Source organism: Oryx dammah, unplaced genomic scaffold (genome assembly GCF_014754425.2).
Source record: "Oryx dammah isolate SB20612 unplaced genomic scaffold, SCBI_Odam_1.1 HiC_scaffold_23, whole genome shotgun sequence".
NCBI classification, from domain to species: domain Eukaryota; kingdom Metazoa; phylum Chordata; class Mammalia; order Artiodactyla; family Bovidae; genus Oryx; species Oryx dammah.
In genome coordinates, this window is record NW_024070207.1 from 16,073,115 (window position 1) to 16,088,912 (window position 15,798).

Sequence of the window (15,798 nt, forward strand, 5' to 3'; positions counted from 1 at the left end):
TTCTAAACATGATTTCTAATGACTGCATAGTATTTCATCATTTGAATGGACATAATATGTATTTAAACCATGCTCTGTTATTTGACATTTGGTTTCTTGGATAGATGTGATTTGATGAAATCTTGAAGAGAGCAATGGAAGTAGATGGTTTATTGCTCTCATGTTATAGATGTGGTCCTGCTACTTCTTAAACCTGCTGAGCAAGGCTTAAGGGCTTAGCATCTATTTCCTCCTTTGTCAACGAAGGCCATGAATAGTAACTACTTCTTTGGCGGTGACAATTAGATGAGCGATGATCCATGTTAATCTCTTAGCATGAAACCTCACATAGACTAAGTAGTCAATAGATGTTAATAATAACAGAATTATCCTTGTCCTGATGCTTTACCATATGTGTACTTACTTCACTGTTAGACTTAGGATCCCAGGGAAGGAAATTGCACTTACCCAGATAAGTAGAATTTCAGAATGAAAGCTGCCTTCAGATAAGTTACGCCTTTTATTAGGTGCCTTACAGATGGAGCCTTTGGCCAACTTCCTGAAATTAACAGGAAGAAAGGTTTTGGAGCCTCTGCAGTTGTGTGGCTCTATTTGGTTCAGAGCAAGGAAGTGGGAAACCACCAGTGGCAACCATGAAGTTATCTTTGTGCCCACAGGCCAAGCCAGCTAAGCCTTCCTGTTGTACTTGTTTGTTTTCCTTTACTTGTTTTTTTTTTCCACACTTTTATTCTGAAAATTTTCAAACATATTGGATGGTGAACAGTATGCCAAAGATGGGTATGACCTCCACCTAGATTCAGTGATTTTGTCATGCTTTCTGCTAAGCACGTTAAAAGATGTAAGATCCTAACTGCATTCCCTGCTGTGTGACAGGCCTGTGCTGTGGGGCCTCACACAGTGGGCAGAATGTATGCACTGTCAAACCAAGGGCTTATGGAAACAGAAGGTCAGAGTGTAATGACCCTAGGCTCTGGGGTGATGGAAATACATCTATTGTTTTTAGAATACAAATTACAGAAAGCAAATCTCAACATAGTTCCTGGCTGAAGGGAAAAAAGTAGATCCAGACTTCCATCAACATGACAGTGTATAACTTCCTTCCAATATAGTCATATAATTGAATAATTTACAGCAGTGAAAAACAGACTACATGTGTCAGCACAGATAATTAGATGTAGCCCTGTTGAATGAAATGTAATTTGCAGAAGGGGATACACAGACACACAGAGTATATAATTTATCATTTATTTAATGACTAAACATAAAATAATAACATGTATCACTTGTGGATATGTACAAGTTTCATAATGTATAAAACATCAGAATGACTCTGAACACCTTCAGAATAAAGGCTCCATCTGGTTAAGGAATGGAAGAGATGGTATTCAGGAAGGTTACATGAGACTTCAACCAAACCAGTAATGTTCAAATTTGTTAAAATGAGATGCTGGACATAGAGGTTTTTATTATATTTATACCTTTCTGTATGTTGGAAGGTTTTAGTATTAAAACTAGAGTGAAAAAGCATTGTTTAATAGGCTTAGAATCTTGAATCACCGTAGTTTTAAAAGCTGAGGCTGGGAGAGTTCAGTGTTTTGCTTCTTATATATTTTTGAATTTTATTTAATTATGCCACAGTAAGGTTAGCTTTTTGGTGTACAGTTCTGTGAGATCTTTTTTCATTTTTTTATTATGATAAAATATACTTTAACTTAGTAACATCTTAACCATTTTTAACTGTGTGAATAGTTCAGTGGCATTAAGTACATTCATGTTGTTGTGCAAACACCACCACTGCCCATCTCCAGAACTCTTTCATTTGGCAAAAACTGAAACTCTGGACCTGTTAAACAGTGATTTCCAATACCTCCTATCCCCAGTCCCTGGCAACCAGCATTTCTGTCTTTACAATTTTGACTACTCTAGGTAGATACATCATGTAAGTGGAAGCATACAAAATGTGTTCTTTTGTGACCAGTTTGTTTCACTTAGCATAATGTCTTCAAGGTTCATCCACGTTGTAGCATGTATCAGAATTTCTAAGACAAAAGGGTCTTTCTTTGTATGTGTATATCACATTTTGTGTATCCATTCACTTGTTGATGGACACTTCTTAGGTTGCTTCCATGTTTTAGCTATTGTAAATAATGCTGCAGTGAACATGGGAATACAATATCCCACAGAATCCCCAAGTTCAATTCTTTTGGGTATATGCCCAGAATTTAAATTGCTGGATCATGTAATATTTTTATTTTTAATTTCTGGAAGAGCTGCCATACTCTTTCACACAGCAGCTGTACCATTTTATAGTCCCACCAACAGTGTGTAAGAGTTCCAATTTGTCCATATCTTTGCCAACATTTGTTATTTTCTGTTTTCCATAGTAGCCATTCTAATGGGGTAAGATAGTCTCTTACTATGATTTTGATCTGCATTTCATTTTCTACTTTCCCTTGTGATTTCTTCTTTGATCTGTTGATTTTTAAGAATGTATTTAAGTTTTACAAATTTGTAAATTTTCCCATTTTACAGTTGACTCTTCAATAACATGGATTTGTACTTCATGGGTCCACTTATACACGGATTTTTTCAATAAATACTATAATACTACACAGTTTGTGGTTGGTTAGGTCCATGGACATGGAACTTTGGATCCAGAGGGCCAACTATAGAGTTATACGCAGATTTCCATTGCATAGGGTATTGGTGCTCCTAACCCCACACCTCATTGTTCAAGGGTCACCTGTACTTCGGTTAATGATTGCTAACTTCATCCCGTTATGGTTAGGGAAGATATTTTGTATAATATCTATCTTTTAACATTTATTGAAATAGTTTGCCACCTGATCTATGGTCTATCCTGGAAAATGACCCACATGCACTTGAGAAGAAGAGAAATTTTGTTGTCAAGTAAAATAAAGTGTTTGTTATGAAAAAAAGTGTTTTGTTATAAGACACTTTATACAACAAAGTGTTCGTTATAAAGCATATGTTTGTTAGATCTAGTTGGTGTATTGTGTTGTTCAAGTCCTCAGATTTCTTGCTTTTCTTCTGTCTGACTGTTGAGAGTGGAGTATTGAAGTCTACGACTCCTTTTGTAGAACTGTCTATTCCTTCTGTCTGTTTGGTCAGTTTTTGCTTCATATATTTTGATAGTCTGTTATCAGGTACATAAATGTATTTGTCATGTCTTCTTGCTGTATTGAAACTTTTACTAGTAAATAATATTCTTCTTCATCTCTTGTAAACTCTTATAGCTTTTTTGTCTGATTTTATTATAGCCACCCCTGCTCTCATTACCATTTGCATGGAATATCTTTTTCTATCCTTTTACTTTCAACCTATTTCTGTCTTTGGATTTAAAGTACATCTCTTGTAGACAGCATATAGTTAGATCATATTTTTTAAATCCATTCCACCAATCTCTGTCTTTCAATTGGAGAGTTTAATCCATTTACATTTAAAGTTAATATTGATAAGCAGGGAGTTCTGTCTCGTTGCTGTTTGTTTTCTATATACTTTATAAACTTTTGTCACATATTTCTTTTGTTACTGTCCTCTTTTGTGTTTAGCTGATTCTTTAGTATAACAATTTAATACTTGTTTCCTCTTACATGTATTCTGCAACTGTTAGGTTGGCCAAAAAGTTAATTTGGTTTTTTCCATAAGCTGTTATACAAAAACCTGAACGAGTTTTTCTGGGAACCCAATATTTTGTTTGCGGTTATTATGAAGATTGCATATAACATCCTAAATTTATTACTGTTTACACTGAATTTGTATTAGCTTAATTTCAATAATATACAAAAACTCTCCTCCTTTACAGTTTCATCACCACCCCTTTAAGTTAGAGATGTCACAAAATTATATCTGTATACAAATATGCCCCCAAACTTAATCATTTTACATGCATTAGTCTCTTAAATTATATAGAAAGCAAAATGTGGAATTATAAACCAAAGCAATAGTAACACTAGCTTTTAGACTAATGTGTTTTTAGAAATGTATTACTCTCTTAAATCATGTAGATAAAATTATTCTTTCAAACTGTTGTTACACTAATACTAGTTTTTATAATTGCCCATGTCTTTTCCTTTACGAAGATATTTATTTCTTCATACAGCTTTGATTTACTGCCTGATATATTCTTTCATTTCAGTCTGCAGGACTCCCTTAGCATTTCTTAGAGGGTAGGTCAAGTCATAACAAACTCCTTCAGTGTTTGCTTTTCTGGAAATGTCTTAATTTCCCTATTTTGAAGGATAACATTGTTGCATATAGGATTCATGGTTGACAGGTTTTTTTTTTTTTTTTCCTGTTTAGCACTTTGAATATGTATCAGCCCATGCTTTCTGGCCTGCAAAGCTTCTGATGAAAAATCAAATTACAGTATCAGTGTGGGTCTATTTCTGGACTGTTTTGTTGACTGATATGGCTTTTCTTGGCAAGTATTGCATTGTTTTGATTACTATAATTTTATACGTGTGTGTGTGTTAGTCGCTCAGTTGTATCCAACTCTTTGGGACGCCTTGGACTGTAGCCTGCCAGGCTTCTCTGTCCATGGAATTCTCCAGGCAGGAATACTGGAGTGGATTGCCATTCCCTTCTCCAGAGGAACTTCGCAACCTAGGGATCGAACCCTGGTCTCCTGCATCGCAGGCAGATTCTTTACCGTTTGAGCTACAGCTGCTGCTGCTGCTAAGTCGCTTCAGTCGTGTCTGACTCTGTTCGACCCCAGAGACGGCAGCCCACCAGGCAAGGAAGTCTATAATTTTATATAGTAAGCCTTAAAATAAGGTAGTGTGATTCTTTCATCTTCTGCTTTTTCAAATTTATTCTAGTTTTTCTTTCTTTGCCCTTTCATATACATTTTAGAGTAAGTTCACTGTTTTCTACAAAATATCCTTCTATGGTTTTGATTAGAATTGCATTGAATCTATTGATAATTTTGGTGAGGATTGATATCTTTTCTATGTTGAGCCTTTCAATCCTTGAATACAGTATGTCTTTATATATTTAGATCTCTAGTTTATTTAATCAGCATTTTGTAGCTCTCAGCATTATAGATTTTGCAGCCTTTTGTAGTTCTCAGCATATAGATTTTGTACATATATTATTAGATTTATACCCAAGTATTTCAGTTTTGGAAGAGATCGTGTAAATAGTATATATTTTAAAAATTTTGATTTCCAGTTTTACACTGCTGTTATGCAGAAATGTTTGTGTTGACCTTGCAATCCTTAAACTTAGCTAATTATATATTAGTTTTAGCAACTAACCTTGCTAATCATATATTAGTTTTAGGAACTTTTTTGTTGATTCCTTGGGATTTTTTACACATATAATAATTCTTTGAAAACTGCTGCTAAGTCACTGCAGTCGTGTCCAACTCTGTGCGACCCCATAGACGGCAGCCCACCAGGCTCCCCTCTGTCCCTGGGATTCTCCAGGCAAGAACCCTGGAGTGGGTTGCCATTTCCTTCTCCAATGCATGAAAGTGAAAAGTGAAAGTGAAGTCGCTCAGTCATGTCTGACCCTCAGCAACCCCATGGACTGCAGCCTACAGGCTCCTCTGTCCATGGGATTTTCCAGGCAAGAGTACTGGAGTGGGGTGCCATTGCCTTCTCCATCTTTGAAAACAGAGACAGTATTATTTCTTCCTTTCCAATCTCTATTATTTTTGTTGTTTTACTGCACTGGGTAAGACTACTGGCATGATGTTGAATTGGAGTGCTGCGAATGGGCATCCTTATCTTGATCCTGATGTTAATGGGAGGGGAGCATTCGGTCTTTCATCATTTAGTATGATTTGGGGCATAACATTTTTTAGATGTCCTTTATCAGGTTGAGGAGTGCATGTGTGCTCAGTCATGTCCAACTTTTTGTGACCCCATGGACTGTAGCCCGCCAGGCTCCTCTGTCCATGGGATTTCCCAGGCAAGAACAGTGGAGTGGGTTGCCATTTTCTACTCCAGGGGCATCTTCCTTACTCAGGAATTGAATCTCCTGGGTAGGGAGATCTCCCTGATCTCCTGCATGGGCAGGCAGATTCTTTTACCATTGAGCCACCCGGGAAGCCATCAGGTTGAGGAAGTTCCCTCCAATTGCTAGTTTATTGGGTTTTTTAAATCATAATTAGGTGTTAAATTTTGATACATGCCTTTTAGTATGAATTGATATGATCATACACTTTTTATTCTTTATACTGTTAATTTGGTAAAATTCATTAATTGAATTTCAGATATTGAATCAACCTTTCATGATGAGGACAGGCCCTTTTTGGTCGTGGAGTAGTGTTCTTTTTATATTGCTGCATTAGATTTGCTACCATTTTATTGAGGATATTAGTGTTTGTATTCATGAAGATTTTAGTTTATTTTTAATTTTCCTCTTTCTCCTCCTCCTCCCCCTCTTCCACTCAACATCCCACCTCCCCTCGCACCCACTCCTCTCTAGTTTTGGTGGTGTTTATTCAGTTGCCAAGTCATGGCTGACTTTTTGTGACCCCCTGGACTGCAGCAAGCCAGGCTCCTCTGTCCTCCGCTATCTCCCGGAGTTTGCCCAAATTCTTGTTCATTGAGTTGGTGATGCTGTCTAACCATCTCATCCTCTGCTGCCCCCCTTCTCCTTTTGCTTTTAATTTCTTCCAGCATCAAGGTCTTTTCCAATGATTAATCTCTTCACATCAGGTGGCCAAAATATTGGAGCTTCAGCTTCAGCATTAGTTTTTCCAATGAATATTCAGAGTTGATTTTCTTTAAGATTGACTGGTTTGATCTCCTTGCAGTCCAAGGGACTCTTAAGAGTCTTCTCCTGCACCACAATTCAAAAGCATCAATTCTTCGGCACCAGTTTTGGTATCTGGGTAATAATGACCTCGTAAAATCAGTTGAGACATACTTACTCCTTTTCAGTGTTCTGAACCAGATTGTATGAATATTTGGTAGATTTGGTTACTGAAGCCATGTGAGTCTTATTTAGAATATTTTTAACTACACATTTTTTATTGAGGTGTAATTGACATGTAACTTTATATTCAGTTCAGTTCAGTCACTCAGTCGTGTCCGACTCTTTGTGACCCCATGAATCACAGCACGCCAGGCCTCCCTATCTATCACCATCTTCCGGAGTTCACTCAAACTCACGTCCATCGAGTCGGTGATGCCATCCAGCCATCTCATCCTCTGTCGTCCCCTTCTCCTCCTGCCCCCAATCCCTCCCAGCATCAGAGTCTTAGTTTCCAGTATATCATATAATGGTTTGATATTTGTGTATACTGTGAAATGATCACCATAGTATGTCTGGTTAATATCTATCAGCACACATAGTTACTTTTTTTTTTCTTGTGACAAGAATTTTTAAGATTTGTCCTGTTAAGAAACTTTCAAATATCCAGTGCAGTAACTATAGTCACTCTATCTTATTTCACTTAGCATGATGCCCTCAAGGTTCATCCATGTTGTCACAAATAGCAAGGTTTCTTTTTTTGTGGCTGAATAATATTCCAGTGTGTGTGTGTACATAATTTCTTTAATAGAACTATTCAGGTTAAACCTGTTTCATCTTTAGTGAGTTGTAGTGGCTTGTGGCTTTAGAGGAAATTCTCCATTTTATCTAAGTTGTTGAATTATGTACATATAAATATTCATAGTATATTCTTATTATCTTCTTAATTCCTGGAGATCTGTAGTGATATCCCTTCTTTACTTCCTGATATTAATAGCTTTTGCATTCTCTTTTTATCCACGTCATACTGCCTAGAGGTTTTGCAATTATATTGGTTTTTCAAAGGTGAACTTTTGGTTTCATTTACTGTATTTGTTTTTATATTCATTGATTTCTGCCTTTATTATTTCATTCCTTCTGCTTGCTTTCGGGTTATTGTCCTTTTCTTTTTCTGGCTTCTCAAGTTAGAATCTTGGTTTACTGCTTTGAGATCATACTTTTTTCCTAAAATAAGAATTTTCAGTTATAAGCATCTTACACATTTTCACATGTTGTATTTTAATGTATTTTAAATTTTTGTTCTGTTCAAAATATTTTATAATTTCATTTGAGAGTTCCTTTCTATAAAGTTTCCTTTCCAGGCACTCAAAGAAATATTATCTGTTCTATATCTTTAGATTCCTGGTTGTAATCAAGTGTTAAATTCAAATATACATCATCTCATGAGGATTTTGTAATAGCTTCATTTATTATGAATAATAATATGATATTCATTTATCTTGCCCCATTAAGGATTATAATAGTTATGATGTATTGAGTTCTTACTATGTCCTAGGTACTGTGTTGATCACTTTACATAGTCTTACTACATCTCTCAACAATTCTTTTAATTGGTGCTGTTACTAGCCCCAATTATTACTGAGAAGACTGAATCACATATTTTTTTTTTATCTTTTAAAATCTTTTTATTATTTACTTATTCATTTGCCTGTGCCATGGGGCATATGGGAATCTTACTTTCCCGACAAGGGCTTGAACCTGTATTCCCTGTAGTGAAAGTGCAGAGTCTTAGCTACTGGACCACCAGGGAAGTGCCTGAATCACATATCTTAAGTGGTTTGTCCAGAGTCACTCAGCCAGTAACTAGTTGAGCTGAGATTTGAATGTAGGAGAAAAGGAAAGATATAAGCATCTGAATGCAGAGTTCCAAAGAATAGCAAGAAGAGATAAGAAAGCCTTCTTCAGCGATCAATGCAAAGAAATAGAGGAAAACAACAGAATGGGAAAGACTAGAGATCTCTTCCAGAAAATTAGAGATATCAAGGGAACATTTCATGCAAAGATGGGCTCGATAAAGGACAGAAATGGTCTGGACCTAACAGAAGCAGAAGATATTAAGAAGAGATGGCAAGAATACACAGAAGAACTGTACAAAAAGGATCTTCACGACCCGGATAATCACGATGGTGTGATCACTCATCTAGAACCAGACATCTTAGAATGTGAAGTCAAGTGGGCCTTAGAAAGCATCACTACGAACAAAGCTAGTGGAGGTGATGGAATTCCAGTAGAGCTATTTCAAATCCTGAAAGATGATGCTGTGAAAGTCCTGCACTCAATATGCCAGCCAATTTGGAAAACTCAGCAGTGGCCACAGGACTGGAAAAGGTCAGTTTTCATTCCAATCCCAAAGAAAGGCAATGCCAAAGAATGCTCAAACTACCACACAGTTGCACTCATCTCACACTCTAGTAACGTAATGCTCAAAATTCTCCAAGCCAGGCTTCAGCATTACGTGAACTGTGAACTTCCTGATGTTCAAGCTGGTTTTAGAAAAGGCAGAGGAACCAGAGATCAAATTGCCAACATCTGCTGGATCATGGAAAAAGCAAGAGAGTTCCAGAAAAACATCTGTTTCTGCTTTATTGACTATGCCAAAGCCTTTGACTGTGTGGCTCACAATAAACTGTGGAAAATTCTGAAAGAGATGGGAATACCAGACCACCTGACCTGCCTCTTGAGAAATCTGTATGCAGGCCAGGAAGCAACAGTTAGAACTGGACATGAAACAACAGACTGGTTCCAAATAGGAAAAAGGAGTACGTCAAGGCTGTATATTGTCACCCTGCTCATTTAACTTCTATGTAGAGTACATCATGAGAAACGCTGGGCTGCAAGAAACACAAGCTGGAATCAAGATTGCCGGGAGAAATATCAATAACCTCAGATATGCAGATGACACCACCCTTATGGCAGAAAGTGAAGAGGAGCTAAAAAGCCTCTTGATGAAAGTGAAAGAGGAGAGTGAACAAGTTGGCTTAAAGCTCAACATTCAGAAAACGAAGATCATGGCATCTGGTCCCATCACTTCATGGGAAATAGATGGGGAAACAGTGTCAGACTTTATTTTGGGGGGGCTCCAAAATCACTGCAGATGGTGACTGCAGCCATGAAATTAAAAGACGCTTACTCCTTGGAAGAAAAGTTATGACCAACCTAGATAGCATATTGAAAAGCAGAGACATTACTTTGCTGACTAAGGTCCGTCTAGTCAAGGCTATAGTTTTTCCAGTAGTCATGTATGGATGTGAGAGTTGGACTGTGAAGAAGGCTGAGTGCTGAAGAATTGATGCTTTTGAACTGTGGTGTTGGAGAAGACTCCTCAGAGTCCCTTGGACTGCAAGGAGATCCAACCAGTCCATTCTGAAGGAGATCAGCCCTGGGATTTCATTGGAAGGAATGATACTAAAGCTGAAACTCCAGTCCTTTGGCCACCTCATGTGAAGAGTTGACTCATTGGAAAAGACTGATGCTGGGAGGGATTGGGGGCAGGAGGAGAAGGGGACGACAGAGGATGAGATGGCTGGATGGCATCACCGACTCGATGGACATGAGTCTGGGTGAACTCCGGGAGTTGGTGATGGACAGGGAGGCCTGGCATGCTGCAATTCATGGGGTCGCAAAGAGTTGGACATTACTGAGCACCTGAACTGAACTGATGACTTCCCTGGTGGCTCAGACAGACGGTAAAGCGTCTGCCTACAATACAGGAGACCTGGTTTCAATCCCTGGGTTGGGAAGATCCCCTGGAAAAGGGAATGGCAGCCCACTCCAGGATTCTTGCCTGGAAAATCCCTTGGATGGAGGAACCTAGTAGGTTACAGTCCCTGGGGTCGCAAAGAGTCGGACATGACTAAGTGACTTCACTTTCTTTCACTTTTGATTCCAAACAAAGTTCTTAACCATTATACTACTTTCCCTCTAAATTTTCAATTTCTTGGCTTCTTAATAAGATTGTCAGCTTTCTTGAAGACAAATACATCTTAATTATATTGATCTCCTTTTCTCTGGGCTTCCCTGGTGGCTTAGACAGTAAAGAATCTGCCTGCAATGCAGGAAACCCAGGTTCGATCTCTGGGTCAGGAAGATCCCCTGGAAAAGGGAATGGCAGCCCACTACAGTATTCTTGCCTGGGAAATCCCATGGACAGAGGAGCCTGGTGGGCTACAGTCCATGGGGTCGCAGAGAGTCAGATAAGACTCAGCAACTAAGCACATTTCTCTGTAGCACCTGGAATGATATTAACACACAGTAGTGGACTAATGGTTGTAGCCAAAATTCAGTGAAATAACTGACGTGACAGAGAATCAAACCCATAACAATTGCCATTTTGCCCCAGGTTCTTTCCAACTAAGATAACTTAGCATAGTATCCTACCTAGAAACAGAAAAAGCTGGCAAAATATTTGTGACAATGGTAATGGCCAAGTGTTAGAGCCAGCCAGAAGGTTTATAAGTGTGACTGACCTGGGGTCCTTCTCCAGTCTCTACTGTATGGTTCTAGCATTCAATCTGTCCTTTTGCTCTCTCGACCTTTTTGTCACACTTTGAACTTTTATAACAGTTAAGCTTTCCCTAATGGTTCATGATCCCTCTCCCCTTTTAATCTTGAGGCTTTTAGATGAGCTCTTCACCATTTATTTAAGAAATGTATATCTGAGTCTTAATATATGCCATGCACTTTTTCAAAGCACTTTATAGATATCAACCACTTATAATTTTGTGAGTTGGTACTATTATTATTCCCATTGTACAGATGAGGGAACTCTCACTGGATGTTCTTTGTTTTTTCCTGAATAGTTTTGTTTATTTTATGCTTTGGCTCTGCTGGGTCTTCACTGCTGTGTGGCTTTTCTCTAGTTGCGGGCTTCTCATTGCAGTGGCTTTTCTCATTGCAAAGCACAGGCTCTAGGGTGCCCCAGCTTCCGTAGTTGTGGTATGTGGGCTCAATAGTTGTGGTGCACGGGCTTAGTGGATCCAACGCATGTGGGATATTCCCAGATCATGGATTAAACCTGTGTCTCTTGCATTGGCTGGCAGATTCTTTACCACTGAGCCACCAGGGAAGCCCTCTAACTGGCTTTTCTAGTGGTTCATTATCCATTTCCAGTATCCAATAGGAATCTGGGAGGCAGGCTGGAGGTGGTACAAAGCAAAAACTCTGATCGGGCAATCATTTCCCTGTTGGATTGTGCTCTGGGTCTGTAGAGGGCAGTGCAGCTGGGTAGTTGGGCCAGCTTTGCCACAGAACACATAAGGACTTCTGTTGCTCTTAGGAATGATCTTCCCTGCCCCATGGTCTCTTTTCTGGCATGCACACACACACACAACAATTGTAATGTTCATATGATGGATTTAAAGTGCAGGATACAGCAGCAGAAACCCAGGCTGGGAACTTGATGAAATCTGAATGTGACCTCTCCCTCTGCCCCTTATTATCTATTTGATCTTGGGCAAGTCACTTAATCACTTAGTGCTTTGTTTTTCTCAGCTATGAGGTTGAAAATGGTACTGATTATCATAAAAAACATGAAGATTCAATGAGATGATGCATTTGAATATTTAGTCCAGTGATTGGCACATGAAATTGCTCAATATATTGATGCATTAGATATATTTTAAATTAGTGATATGTAAGACCTTTTTCTTTCTTTTTTTAAAATTTATTTATTTATGTTTTAAATTTTTATTTTTACTTTATTTTACTTTACAATACTGTATTGGTTTTGCCATACATTGACATGAATCTACCACAGGTGTACATGAGTTCCCAAACAAGGATAATTCACCTTTTGGCCTGTATGTAACTTGTGGAACTGAATTTTGAGGGCCCAGAACAAGACTTGTCTTTATCTAGGTTGTTTATTTTGAATCTTGATGTTGACTTTTATTTTCTTTATCTTTGGCCATTCATGGGCCTTTGGGATCAGTTCCATCATCCTCAGGATTTAAGGTTTGGTGCCCAAGTATCTACTTGGCCTTGTGTAAATGACATTCTTTTAAGGCCAGTGGCAAAGCCTGGTACTAGAGGTCAGCTTTACCTCTACTGTCAGTGAGATTTTTTTCTCTGCCAGAGTGAGTGTTTTTGCTGTGATTGTCACTTAGGTGTGTCCAGGGACAGAGTTGGGAACGTGTTACTTCACCCCCTTAACAGCCGCTGTTAAGGACCCCTGCTCCAGGCATTGAGGCTTGAGCCAGAGTTTTCACCAGTCAATTTCTGAGAGTATGAGGTGCCTCCTAGAAAGATCCTGTTTAAAAAATGTGCCAATCCAGGAAGACAGGAGTGACATTGCATTGATGTGCCTCCTCCCTTTTATGGATCAAGCTAAGCCCTCTTAAACTGTAGGACTGCTGGTCTGGCGTGGCCTAAGAGCAAGCTCCTGACAGTCATCACCTGAAAGCTCATTAAACCTGGAGCAGGGGATGAAGAAGGTGGTAAGAGAGACATGTGAAAGCAAAAGGAAGGAAAGTGGAGCACCCCTAACTTTTTACTTGAGGTCATATTTTCAGTGGAGGAAGGGAGGCAGGCTCTGATGCAAGATAGCGAGATGGTTTGCATTGTGACTCTACTGTCCTATGGCATTGATGAAGTCACTTCACCTTTCTGAGCCTGCTTTCCTCATCCACAAAATGTGACAAATAATTGTACGCATCTCATAAAATTGCTGTAAAAATTCAGTGAGAGAGTTTACCTAAAGCAGTTACCTGATACTTGCCTGGGATATGTTAAGTGCAGATCACCATCATCACAGCATTGCCAGCAACAAGCAGCTGAAAGAAACAGACTGGGGGAAACCAAAAGCAGCCTTGGGGCTTGTGTGGTGTTCCCTTGGGGACTCCTTACAACATGGTCTCTTAGTCTTAGGCACAGGTCCTTGAGTTCCAAGAGAAGAGCTCATGTTCTTCTAGGTCCCAGTAAGGGCATAAGAGAGATCCTAATTATCGTGAGACTGCTGTGAGTGTGTGTTTGTGTGTGTCTGTGTGTCTGTGTGTGTGTGAGTGAGCTCGCAAGAGTGAGCTTGAGGTCCAGAAGCCACGTTGACTCAGTGGTTGTTGTATGTGACCCATCAAATTAGCCTTTCTGCAGGAGGAACAGACTGTCATTCTTTGCTTCTCTCTCAGTCAGGGCCCACTTGCCTTGAATGATAAAGGAAGCTGCTTCAGCCTATTCCCACAGCTCACACAGGCGGAGTTTGTTCCTGACCTGCTTGTTCTTGACTGATAAAGGGTTCCTAGCATGTGTTTTAACAAGTCTGGATTTGGGAAACAGGATCACTACCCAATACTGGAGACTAGTGGTTTTCTCCTTTTCTTTTTTGTTTTGCTTTTTAGTGACAGAACCCCATATGTAAAATAGATAAAAGAAAGCTTGGAAGGCTGCCACTTCTGCCCGAAGGTATTTCTAAGAAAGCAAGGGAGCCTATTTGCAAAACACTGAAGTTGTCTTCCTGGGTTGTATTTGCTGCCCTTTTCCTGCCTAGGTCTCTGTTTGGGGAGGAGGATTGGACCTGGCTGTGTAAATAAGCAACCTGGCTCTGAGAAATAGGTCTCTACCTACTGTAATAACACAGTCATGTAATAACACCTGGCTCCCGCAGTGCCCCTTTGTTAGGCTGCCTGAGCCACAGCAGTTGGAGCTGAGATTGGGACGGACCGAATGTTTAGGGAGCCCAGAGCTCATTATACAACAAAGTGTTGTAACCAAAGCCTGTTCACCAAGTGTTTGGGGGATTTTGAGGTGGCGCTGGTGCTCTTCAGAACATTTCAGCTAATGCAAAGTGTGCTGCTTTTAATTTATTACGCATGTGTGCCAACTTCAGTGTTCTGTTTCACTCACACAACCTCTTGTATACACGCTCTCCCATCTGGCATGGCATAACCTGACACATTTTTGTCTGCCTCTGCATCACAGTCAGAGTGTGACCTGCACTTTATCTTTTTTCCTCTCCAGGCTACAGATGCACATGTTGAATGGAGCTCTTCTTGCTCTGCTGTTTCCTGTGGTGAATACGCGGCTGGTAAGTGGCCCCTTCTAGAAATATACCAGCAACATACAAAATGGTATTTGCTCGCTCCTGTGTTATCCAGTGCTTGTCCTCATCCTTGGGTCATGTCCCCATGTGAGTTTTTATTTTTTTAATCTTTTTTATTAAAGTATAGGTGATTGGGAATATTATATTAGTTTTAGATGTATAGCATAGTGATTCAATGTTTTTATAGGTTAAGCTCCATTTAAAATTATTATGAAATATTGGCTATATTCTCTGTGCTATGCAATATATCCTTTTAGCTTATTTATATTAATCATGGTAATTTCTACCTTTGACCCCTCCATGTAAGTTTTTACATACCTACACATTCAGTGTTGAGATTTGATGCAACCCTGTTTGGATGTAATGGAGCTTGATGAGGGTGAGAGTATGGTATGGAACTCTGGGGCTTTAGTAAGGGTTTAGGCCAGAAGCAGAACAGATCAGAAAAGCCTATAGAAGCTTTTGGAAGGGTTTGGTGAACAGAAAGGAGGCTCCACCCATTCAACCAAGGCTTCCAGGTGTTCTAAGGGCCTCCAGTGTGGATTCAGCCACATTGGTCCAGAATAATCTACTGGGGAGCCTCAAAGGCAGCCTGCTTTGCCAGAGACGCCTTTGGGCAAGAATGAGATTTCTTCCCTGTTCCCCCAAACCCACAGAGAAGTCTGGCCCACACATCTCCCTAGTGGCTACCAAGTAGAACCCCACTGTGGCAGGTGGCTGGGTGCTAAACCAGTACAGAGAGAAGTGGGAGTGTAGGGCTTGAGTGGCCAGGCCCTGTCCTCAGACTCCCATATGTGGGGTTGCAGAGGTATTAGCAGGCTGGCTGAGAAAACTCAGGGCAAGAACTCACACATGAAATAATTCCTACTGCTTTCTGTTTTCATGACTTAAATTTGCCTCATGCATTAATATCACAGTTTAAATCTCAAAATGATAATCCTTCCTCTTTGGATGGCATTTCATAGTTTACAAGGTCGTTT

The 15,798-nt window shown here is 39.5% G+C and overlaps 1 protein-coding gene across 9 annotated transcripts in view; it reads left to right on the plus strand.

The window, feature by feature from the left end:
* The window catches only part of TMEM164 (transmembrane protein 164), a 181,958-nt gene that overhangs the window by 87,084 nt on the left and 79,076 nt on the right, over positions 1-15,798 (plus strand). For all 9 annotated transcript variants that reach the window (XM_040265074.1, XM_040265068.1, XM_040265071.1 and 6 more), the window contains one exon: positions 14,737-14,803. In XM_040265074.1, the coding sequence (XP_040121008.1) occupies positions 14,744-14,803 (60 nt within the window). In that variant the 5' untranslated portion in view covers positions 14,737-14,743. The remainder of the gene's footprint in view (positions 1-14,736; positions 14,804-15,798) is intronic.